At 44.9% G+C, this 11,362-nt stretch overlaps 1 protein-coding gene across 14 annotated transcripts in view; it reads left to right on the top strand.

Annotated features, from left to right (window-relative positions):
- Positions 1-7,470, top strand: part of Arhgef3 (Rho guanine nucleotide exchange factor 3) — a 280,270-nt gene extending 272,800 nt beyond the window's left edge. For 11 of the 14 annotated variants that reach the window (XM_087587654.1, NM_001436749.1, NM_001436753.1 and 8 more), the window contains 3 exon segments: positions 849-1,019; positions 3,693-3,879; positions 5,192-7,470. In XM_087587654.1, the coding sequence (XP_087443780.1) occupies positions 849-1,019; positions 3,693-3,879; positions 5,192-5,541 (708 nt within the window). In that variant the 3' untranslated portion in view covers positions 5,542-7,470. 14 annotated transcript variants of the gene reach the window in all.
- Positions 7,471-11,362: the final 3,892 nt, after the last annotated feature.

The raw sequence follows: 11,362 nt of genomic DNA on the forward strand, positions 1-11,362 counted from the left end.
GTGTTAGGATTTGACATGCACCACCATGCTTGCTTTGGTGTAAGTAAATTTGTAAGCATCCAAGACTACCTTTTCTCAGATAACATTATGTATTGCTTTTAGATTTGTTTATGTCTTGGTCAGGGTTTATGTCGCTGTGGAAAAGCATATGACCAAAACCAACTTGGGGAGGAAAGGGTTTATTTTACCTTGCCGCCTATTTGTCCATAACTGAGAAGAGTCAGGGCAGGAATCTGGAGGCAGGAACTGAAGCAGAAGTCATGGAAGGCTGCCGCTCACAGGCTTGCTTAGCCTGCTTTCTTACACAGCTCAAGACTACCTGTACAGAGGCGACACCACCCACACAGACTGGGCTCTCTCACCTCAAACATTAATCAAGGAAATGTCCTGTAGACTTGACCACGGGCCAATCTGGCCAGGGCATTTCTCCATTGAAGTTGCCTCTTCCCAAATGACTGTAGCCTGTGTCAAGGTGACAAAACACTAGCCAGCATAGTATATGATATGATATATAAACAAATATGGTAACAGTACATCAAACTTAGCTGGATAGTGTGGTACATAGTAAGTAAGTAGATCTCTGTGAGTTCGAGGCCAGCCAGGGCTACATGGTGTGAGTCTCTGCCTCAAAAAAAAAAAAAAGTATATTAAAAGCTTTGGTTGTTGTTTGTTTATGTGTGTGTGTGTGTGTGTGTGTGTGTGTGTGTGTGTGGCAGTGGCCACACAGATCTCAGTTCTCAGCATTAGATGCAGTAGTGTCTGGGTAGCCTTGAGGCTGGCTCCAAGCCTCTGGTTGTGGGCGGTTGGCTTACTTCCGCCATTTTTACCCTTCTTATTTGTTTCCATAGATAAACATCATTCAGGGAATTGTGGCAGAAATCAACACCAAGACTGGGGAATCGGAATGCCGTTATTACAAAGAGCGGCTTCTTTACTTGGAAGAAGGCCAGAAAGATTCCCTGATTGACAGCTCAAGGGTCCTGTGTTGTCATGGAGAGCTGAAAAATAACCGGGGTGTGGTAAGTAGTTACTCTCTTCCAAGCTTTGCCCTGGTACTTCCCCGTTTCTATCCCCACCCTCAGCCAGCCTGCCTGCCTTCCATCCTTCCTTCCTTCTTTTTTTTTTTTTTTTTTTTTTTTTTTTTTTTTTTTGTGGTACTGGGGATTTAGCGTAGTTACTCCTACTAGCCAAGCCCCCAGAATACATTTCTAGCCTTCTCTTTACCTTTTTTTTTTTTTTTAAACATTGAGACAATCTCAATCAAGTTGTCCCGACTGGTTTCAAACTAGGATAAGTCAGGCCATACTCCTGCCTCAGACTCCCCAGCAGCCGGGATTATGGGTAATACTAAAGTATCCAGCTCAAAGTCCCACTTTGACTTCAGAAAACGGTGATCCAGACATAATGGCACAGATGCATAATCCCAACTACTTGGGAGGCTAAAGCAGGAAAAGAATCAAGCTCAGTGCCTGTCGGGGCTACAGAGAGAGGGTGAGGCCTGCGGGATCTGTGTAACAGATTCCAGTTCAGCCAGAGCTACACAGTGAAAACCTGCCTCCTGAAAAAGTATTTAATGTAGAAGAGGTTAATTCCATTTAATAATTTAAGAGACACCCTTTCGACTTATGTGAGCAGGTCTGGGATCATCCCTTGTTCTTGGAGAGTATCTTGAATAGCTTGTGATCAGGGCTACTGTAGACTCAGCCACACCATTTGTAACGAGGCCAACTACTGCTAAAGCTACTGTACGAGGACCTGCATCTGTGCCATGGGACATTCCTGACCGCTGGAAGGTTATTTTCTGCTTCTTATTGATTTCCAGAAAGCAGCAGGGATTTACATGGTGTGACACTCAGTTCCTTGAAAGTTCTTTCTAGGAAGTCTTGAGAATCAGGAAGAAGCTCCCTGGAGTTGGCCTGTTCTCATACACCAGCTAAGGCTGGAGGCCCCTCTGATTAGACATACCTATGGCAGAAAGATGAGCTCCTCAGACAGTAGAGTTTGGAGCATGAAGACAGCAGATAGGGTGTTGGGTTTGGCTCTTGCTGGAGGTGTGAACGTTATTAGGAACAAATTTTTAAGATTTATTTATTCATTATATATGAGTACACTGTAGCTGTCTTCAGACACTCCTGAAGAGGGCATCAGATCCCATTACAGATGGTTGTGAGCCACCATGTGGTTGCTGGGATTTGAACTCTGGACCTCTGGAAGAGCAGTCAATGCTCTTAACCGCTGAGCCATCTCTCCAGCCCAGGAACAAAATCTTGTTTCAGAAAAATAGTATAGCAGTGACAGCAAAAAGGAGCAGAAAACAGCCAGAGTTCCTCAGTGAAGACTTACAAGTGAAGGACATTTGTAAGACATTGCCCAGACAAACCCAGTCCAACTGCCTGTCTCGACTAGAAGATGGATTGGTGTAGAAACAAAAGTCCCTGGTTATTTTAAGTTTCTAACACACTGGCTCAGGTCTCTCCCTCCTACCCATAAAGGCATATTTTTAATACATTTCTGCCACCTCTACACCCGGGTGAGGAAAGCCTTTAACTTGGTTATTTTGTACTTTACTGTTTTATGATCTTTGAGGATTCTTTTTATTTTATTGTCTGTCTAGTTTGAAACAGGAGCTTTCCCCAGGTTAAACTCAAATGCACAGGCTAGCCTTGAATCTGCAATATCTTAGCTCTGCTTCTGACTGGTAGGGAGATGAACCTTCTCACCACCCAAGGTCTTGTAGAGTTGTTTGTGTCTGTGGTATGTGGATGTATATGGCAGGAGACCTATAGACTTCTGTTCCCTCAAATAGCAAACTATGAATAATATAGAATGTGCTGCTTCCGCTCGAACCAAGGTTTTGAGTTTTTACTCCTCTCTGTTAGTGGCCTCTTTTGGGAGTCCTGGATTGGCGTTCCCGTATGTTTCTACCAGAAAGTCAGAGCCCAGCATCAGAGCTACTTAACTCCTGAACATTTCCAAGTTCTAGCGCTTCGAGTTGAGCACCGGGGGTGCGTCCCAGCTCCACACTGGCAACCTGATTATATAATGTGATTTGAGACATGCCTCCATTTTGGGGAATTTTCTCTTTGCCTGTAGCACAGGTCAGTGATACAGTCTGGCAGCACATTCTCTAGGGAGCTCAGGCTCCAGCCGTTCGTCCTGCTCTGGCGATCAGGGTCCTAGTCAGAGTTGCTGGCTGAAGTTGATGATCAGCCCAGTGGTTGAGAAACACATGTTGATGGGTTCGGGAAGCCAGAGTTGTTATTAGGCTTTGATATACACTCTCATCCTTGTAGACTATCATTAACTTGATCTCTTGATATTGTACTGAAGCCAGGAAAGTGATAATCCCTTTCACCACCCTGTTCATTCTGGTCCCTTAGTTTTCTCTTGGTCAAACTGGAGGCTGTATGTGTAGGAACAGGTTGTGAACTGTAATCTAAGTAGGGGTCTGGCTACAGTTAACTGTAGAAAGGCTTTCTCCAGCGGGCCCCTAAGGAGGAACCTAACTTAAAACAGTATTTATGTGTATCTGAAAATATTTCAAATCTGCCCAACTTCTGTTTTCCTAGAAACAGATTTAAGCATTTGAGCATGCACTCATAATCCATTACGAACCCAGTTCCCAGAGGGTCACAAATTCACCACTTAGTAGACTGTTGCTCAAGACAATCCTGCGGTCTCTTTTCTTTCAGAAACTCCATGTTTTCCTGTTCCAAGAAGTGCTGGTGATTACTCGAGCTGTCACGCACAATGAGCAACTCTGCTATCAGTTGTACCGGCAGCCCATCCCTGTGAAGGACCTCACTCTGGAAGACCTGCAGGATGGAGAAGTGCGGCTGGGTGGCTCCCTGCGTGGGGCCTTCAGCAACAATGAGAGAAGTATGTGTGGGTAGTGGACTACAGTGACATACTGGACCATTTGATCATATGGAAGGAGTGGCTGGCTGGAGAAAAGAGAAAGCCAAACTATTCCAATGTTGACCCTTCACCTACTGAAGGATACACAGTCGAGTTCCACCTCTGAGCCTCAGTTTCTCACTTGTCTGTTTTCCTTTTGAGATTGCTTTGGGCATTAGGCAGCAGATTGTACAGGAGCCCGTCCATGTGCAGCTGCAGCTCATGCGCCGTCTGCTCTCTGGCTCTGGCTCCTACTGCTACAATACCATACAGCCTCTGTGTGGGTAGTAGTGCACAGTGTCAGGTTTTATAGTTGTTCTGATGTCGCTGCTGGAGTGAGCTGGAGCCCAGCTGCCATGGCTCAGCATGGGATTGTAAGTTTGAGGCCCACCTGGGCTACACAATGAACGCCTACCTCAGAAGAAAATAAAAGCTAAGTGAGCGGTGAGCTGGGGTGCTTTTGTACCTACAGCACTTTCTAGTGGGCATCTCTAACCCTAAGCCTTAACTAAATAAAGGAGATAAGTACGAGAAGCCTGATAGCATTTTTTAAGTAGTGACGCTCATGAACACTGTTGTGAGCTACAACATTATGGTTCGTGTTTCCTGTGGAGTGTATCGTATACACTAGAAAAATATTCCTAAAGCTGGCCAGAAAAACTGAAACTTAATCTGGGCATAGTGGTGCATGCCTAGGACCTTCAACCCAGCACATGGGAATCAGAGGCAGGTGGATCTGAGGGTAGATTGGTTTATATAGTGAATTCACAGCCAGCCAGAGCTACATACTGAGAGTCTGTCTCTAAATCACAATAGCAATACTAACATAACAATAACCATAAAGGAATGGCCAGAGATTGATAGGCTTATTTCTCCTTTTGTTTTTTCTAAAAATAGGGTCTGTATTTTTATTTAAATATAGTTGTATCACTTCTCCTCTTCAGTGTCCTTTCTCTACCCCACCCCACCCATGTTTCTTCCTCCTAACCCCTCCCATGTTTCTTCCCTCCGGCCCCTCTCATGTCTGCTCCAAGGGCTTCTAATATTCAGGCAGCTCTGTTATCAATCCCTTCAGGAAAACTGAGCTAGGTCTGTGCCACTCCAGTCAAGTAAGAGTAGCATCAGGATAGAACTGACCGAGTCCTGCATTAGCAAGAGTCACTCTGTAATCAACAGTGTCTGACGTGGGCCCCAGGGTGTGCCCGTTACATTAGGGCCACTACTATGTGTGGTTTTGTTAGCCTGGACAAATACCTACCCATTGACTCTCTCTTCATGTGCTTTTCATTTCTAGTTAAAAACTTCTTCAGAGTCAGTTTCAAGAACGGATCCCAAAGTCAGACCCACTCACTGCAAGCCAACGACACCTTCAACAAACAACAGTGGCTCAACTGTATCCGTCAGGCCAAAGAAACGGTTCTGTCTGCTGCAGGGCAGGCTGGCTTGCTTGACTCCGAGAGCCTGTCCCAGAGTCCTGGCACTGAGAACAGGGAGCTTCGGGGAGAAACAAAACTTGAGCAGATGGACCAATCGGACAGTGAGTCGGACTGCAGTATGGACACAAGCGAGGTCAGCCTCGAATGCGAGCGGATGGAACAGACAGACGCTTCCTGTGCAAACAGTAGGCCCGAGGAGAACGTCTGACAGAGGCTGTGACCCTGCCAGCAGCAGGCCCGTGTCTTACCTGTACAGTGTTTGTATTCCACACGGGAACAGTTTGGAGAGGCACTTTGTAATACTCCTGTGCCTGTGTTGGCCTAGCCCCTGTGTCTACTCCTTGTCCCTAGCACTGTAACTGCCACCCAGTCTGTGTCAGCTTGCAGCAGCCCTTACCCTGTTGCTGTATCCCACAAGCATCTGGATGAGTGCGGAGGAATGGACCATGTTACTTCGAGTTGTCCTACATTCAAAACAGAAAGACTCTCTAAACTACTGTTGTGCGTGGCAAGGCCTTTGTCTCATGCTTGCCTAGTGTTCCTCTAGCTCTGACATAGTCGCTGAAGTCCTGGCACTGGGAGAGCTCTGCAGAATACTGAGATCGCATTGAAGGGAAGGCAGAAAGTCTGATTAACCCTTGGAGGGAACTCCAGTTTTGAGTTAATTCAACTAGAAAGCATGAAAAGCATCTCTGGGGGTTTCTGAGGTTGGATTTTTGCAAAGGAGGAAGCCTTGTTTTGAAGCCTGTGGTTTCATCCAGTGCAAGTTGAATGTGAATAATCTGTGAAGACCTGAAACAGAGGTGGCTTTAGAAAGGGCCAAGACAAGAGCAGCTGCCGGACAGGCAAGCAGAGGCAGGAAGATGCGGAGTTCAAGAACAGCCTTGGCTACTTACCAAATTCTAGTTCAAACTGAATTCCACCGTAAAAACAAAACAAAGCTAAAAGCACCAGCCAGCTCTGAATATTCAGCTGAAGTTGGGGGTGGATATTGGAGGCGTTTGTCATGGCCAATGGCTTGCCATTAGAAGAGCCCTTTCTAGCCTACAACATCAGGATTGCCAGGACCAGAGAAGATCTGCCAGGGTCATGTGACCCCATCAGCATTATGTTTCATCCTCCTCAGCCACTCCTCTTTTCCAGTGGTAATAGGGGGCTGGGGGATAGGGACACAGAGACTGTGACTGCATCCAGTGACTGTTGACAAACAAGAGAGAAGGACTTGGGGGTGAGAAATGTGTCACTGTCACCCAAGGCTCCTGCGTGAACCACAGAAATTGAAGTTACTCCGGAGGGTCTCAAGATTTCCTGCTCTGCTTTTGGGCCTGGTTCTAGAGCTACAGATGGACTGGTGGTTAATTCCCCTCGAGGCTGGTTTCATTAGCTCTTATTAACTAGAACCGGCTAGCCAAACTGGAAAGTTCTTTGTTAAAGCCTTGCTTTACAGAGCAAGGATGGGTAAAAAGACCTTGAGGGCGTGGTGGAAAAAACCGTTCACAAACTAGACAGAGCAGCTTCTGCAAGTGTAAATACTTAGAGGATTTGTATAAAATTATACCCACACCAGCACTAGTAGTAATGATTCTAAATTATTGCCAAAAAGTTTTTTTTGTTTGTTGTTGTTAATTTTTGCACCTATCAAAAGTTTACAGAAAAGAAAGCAAAATGCAAAGTTGTCCCTTTACTATGCACATGTGTCGTGCGCACTGAAAGAAGCCGTGTGGCAAGAGCAACCAATAGAAAAACAAGGTATATGACATTATTATTTTTCAAGACCTATTTTGACCAGTTTCTACCCTGTAAAGCCTATTTCTGTATTTATAGTTTTTAACCATGGTGAAAATTTTTTTCTATTATGAGTTTATTTAAAACCATTTTGTCTCTCAAGTTGCTGATGTAGCGAATAAACCTGCTCCGGGCAGACACAGTAGGAAGCTGAGACGGACCGGGCACTGGACGATAGAGAAAAGCCTGAAATGTTCTCTACAGAGCCATTGTGACCAGCGAGTTAAGGAAGGGTCTCTGTCAGGGTCAGCCTGTGGGAAGAGAGTGAATGAATGTTCTGGTGAAATGAATACTTTTGTATAATGGCCTTAAACTTTTCTGGAAGCATTTCAAATAAATTGCATTAAGAATACCTTTCCCCCCTGTGTACAGTGTGTGCTCAGCCACCAAGTGTCAGGTTGTCCTCTTGAAGGGCAAGAGTTTCTTTCTGAAATGTTGCATGTGGTTTCCAAGTAGGACTTACCGTAGAACACAGGCTGAAGTAAATGGTGTGACTGATCAATGAAGCTGCTACAGAACATACATTTCTGTTTCCTCAAGCATTCTGCTCTGATTTGTTTTTTTTTTGACCATGCATACTTAGTGTACACCATTTATTTGTTTGTATATATTGAGTGTAGATGTATGTGTGAGACATGCACATTAGTGCACAGGTGCTACCACCCCTGAGTGGAGGGCTGAAGACAGCCTGACTTCTCTCCTCTCACTGTATGGGCTTTGAGACTCAGGTCATCTGGCTTGACATTAGCAGCAATCACCTTTACCCATTTTAGCCTCTTACCACCCCAACCCCACTCACTCACCTTTACCTATGCCCTATACAAAGCTTAGTGGTAAGTCAGAGCTGTGACAGAAGAGTGTTACATCTCGCTGTGGACACAAGTGACTGATGGTGAACTTGAAGCTGACGGGTGTAGTGGTTCACACCTGTAACTCCAGCCCTTGGGAAGCAGAGGCAGGAGGATCCCCAAAAGTTCAATACTCTGTATTGCAAGTTCCAGCCCAGCTAAGAACTACTTAGTGTGAGCACCTCTTGAAACAACAAGGAAAAGGAAGGGCTGAGGGAAGTTTCACTTTTAAATTACACTGGAATTTTAGTCTACTTGTTCATTGAAATAGTTTTATTTCTCCAAAAGAATAGGGTTTCTGTTTTGTTTATAAAAAAAACTGAACAGGTTTTAAGCCCTTAGCAACCATTTCCAACAGCATATTAATGCAGAAAGGCTAATGACTACTTTTTTCTTTATAATGTGCATCTGCCACATTCTTTACATACTGTTCACTCCTAGATTTGACACAGCATTCACATAAACAGTAAGTCCAGGTTTTGCTTTTCTCAAGGGAAAAATCGAGTTCTCTGTCTGCAATCCCAGCACTCCAGAAGCTGAACCAAGAGAACTGCTACAATTTGAAGGCCAGCCTGAGCTAGATTGTACCAGGTGCCAGCCTGGGCTATATAGTACAAGGTTAGTCAGCTACCTAGCTAAATCACACACACACACACACACACACACACACACACACACACACACACACACACACAAATTAGAGAGAGAGAGAGGGAGAGAAGGAGAGAGAGAGGGAGAGGGAGAGAGAAGGGAGGAAAGGAAAGAAGAAAGAAAGGAAGGGAGAAAGAAAAGAAAGAAAACCCAATCTGCTTTGTTCTCTGGTCTTTTGCCCTCCCCTTCAGAGCCATTTTAGACAGTCTCTATTTTTTGTTCCTACAACGGCATTGGCTTGTTGATTTGGGGGCTGTATCTTTGCTAGAACGTTCATTGTTTGTGCTGACATTTTCAGAGTTAGTACAAGTGATGGGAGGCTACGTGGGTTTCAGTCTGTTCCAAAGATGTTACTGCACACACAACTAAATGCCATCCATGTAGTCAAGACACAATGAAAACAGCCAGAGCTGGCAGTTTTGTGCAAAGTTAGAATGTGGTTTCGGTTTCTCGCTTGTGGCCACTGCCACTGACTGCTTCAGTTTCCATTCCCAGAAGTCTCTAGCCGCTAAGAATGCAAACTTCGTGGTTACAGGAAGCTGCAGCCCATCTCGGTGAGCAGCTTGTTCAACTTTACGTTCTCTGTGTGTCCCTTTTTTTTTTTTTACTCTATTTCCCCAAATCCAGAGTGCCATCTGGTTTTAGAGAATGGCCACACAGAATGGGAAGACGGTTCCCCAAACCCAGAGCTATCTGTAGGAATCTTATAGCCATCAGGATAGAAAGCCCCACGTGAACAAGTGCACATTGAGAAGAGGTAACTACCCCTCAAATCTGTGTAGTCAGACAGCTTTAAAAACATCACAACTCATCACACCACACTTTTTTTCTTCAGGAATGTTGGTGGTTCTATCTAGATAGAGTGGTTTATCAAGGGATAGCCTAGTTTCCTTTGTTGTTGTGATAAATATCATGACCAAAAGCAATTTGGAGAGGAAAGGATTTATTTCAACTTACGGTTCTAGTAGGTCATGGTCCCATCACTGAGGGAAAGTCGTGGCAGGAACTGAAACAAACCATGGAGGAATACTGATTACTGGCCCATTCACTGATTCATGCTCAGCCAGCTTTTTTACATACCTACATGCCAAGGGAATGATGCCACCCACAGTGGACTTGGGTCCATCCCCCCACCCCCGACACACACATTGTCAATGAACACAATTTACCATAGACATGACCACAGGCCAATCTGATCAATGCTGTTCTTCAATTAAAATTCCCTCTTCCCAGGTGATTCTACATTGTAAAGTTGCTTCGTGAGACCCTGTTATAACATGCATGTGTGGGGAGAATATTTGAGATCCAGAATGTGATGAGGAAGGGGACCCAAAAGGGTAACAGTATGAATATGATCAAAGTACATTATAATCATGTATGAATACAAGGGAGCTGGGAAGAGACTCGGTAAAGTGAATGTCTTGCAAACATGGAGACTTGAGTTTGATGCGCAGAATACATTAAAAACTCAAGGTGGAGTGGCATGATCTTGTAATTCTAGCACTGGGAAGATGGAGATAGGAGGATCCTTGGAGCCCACCTAATTGGTTAATCAAAGACTGTGTCAGGGAAGGTGAATAGTGTTCCCAGGTATGATACCCAGGGTTGTTTTCTCATCTCCACTTGCATGCGCACACACACACGTACACACATACACCTGTATTGGAAGAAATGTCACAATGAGGGGGCAGGGGAGTTGGCTCAGTCTTAAAGGGCTTGCCATACAAGCATAATGACTTGAGTTCAGGTCACCAGCACCCATGGATAATCCTAGCACTCAGGAGGTGAGCATCTGAGAGCTTGTGGCTATACCTCAGCCTGGGGAGGGGGGCCTGGGAATGAGTGGACCCCAAGGGCTTACTTGCCAGCCAGCCTAGCCAATATGTGGATGTTTAGATCGAATGAGAAGTCGTGCCTTGAATGTTCAGGTAGAGAGCAGCAGAGGGAGGCAGCCCACTAATGTCACCCTCTGGACTTCTTTTGGGCCAGCACACTGGCATACACACAAAGTTCTTGCCACAGTGAAACCCATTGCTTTGTACATGCCAAAAGAAAAAACAAACCCTTGGTGTGAGCCTCTTTTATTTATTTTGATGTATGTGTACATAGTTGAGCCTTCTCAATAAAGAGAATCTGGGATTTTGTTGTTCCTTGGGTTGTGTGTGTGTGTGTGTGTGTGTGTGTGTGTGTGTGTGTGTGTGTATGTATGTGTGTGTTTCCTTTGGAGACAGGGTCTCACTTTGGATTCCACTCTCACCTGGAACTTGCTATTCTCAGATGTTTTTATTTATTAACACTGGGATCAAATGCAGGGCCTCCTGTATGCTAGGCAAGCATTCATACCACTGAGCTACAACTTCAACCCCTATTTTTACTTAAGTCTGGAGAGATGGCTCAGTGGTTAAGAGCACTGACTGCTCTTCCAGAGGTCCTGAGTTCAATTCCCAACAACCATATGGTGGCTCACAACCATCTGTAGTGGGATCTGATGCCCTCTTCCGGTGTGTCTGAAGACAGCTATAGTACACTCATATACATAAAATAAATAATTCCTAAAAAAAAAAAGAATCCTGATGGCATCCTCCTTGACACAATGGAAATGGCGTGGTGTGTGTACAGACAACAGTATAGAGCCCTAAAAATGTAACTATGTGAAAAAATAGAGAAAACGTATTAACCTGGAATCCCAGTTGCAGGTTGAGGCAGGAGGATTGTGAGTTCAAGGCTAGCCTCGGCTATAGAGTA

Source organism: Rattus norvegicus, chromosome 16 (assembly GCF_021556685.1).
Source record: "Rattus norvegicus strain SHRSP/BbbUtx chromosome 16, alternate assembly SHRSP_T2T, whole genome shotgun sequence".
NCBI classification, from domain to species: Eukaryota; Metazoa; Chordata; class Mammalia; order Rodentia; family Muridae; genus Rattus; species Rattus norvegicus.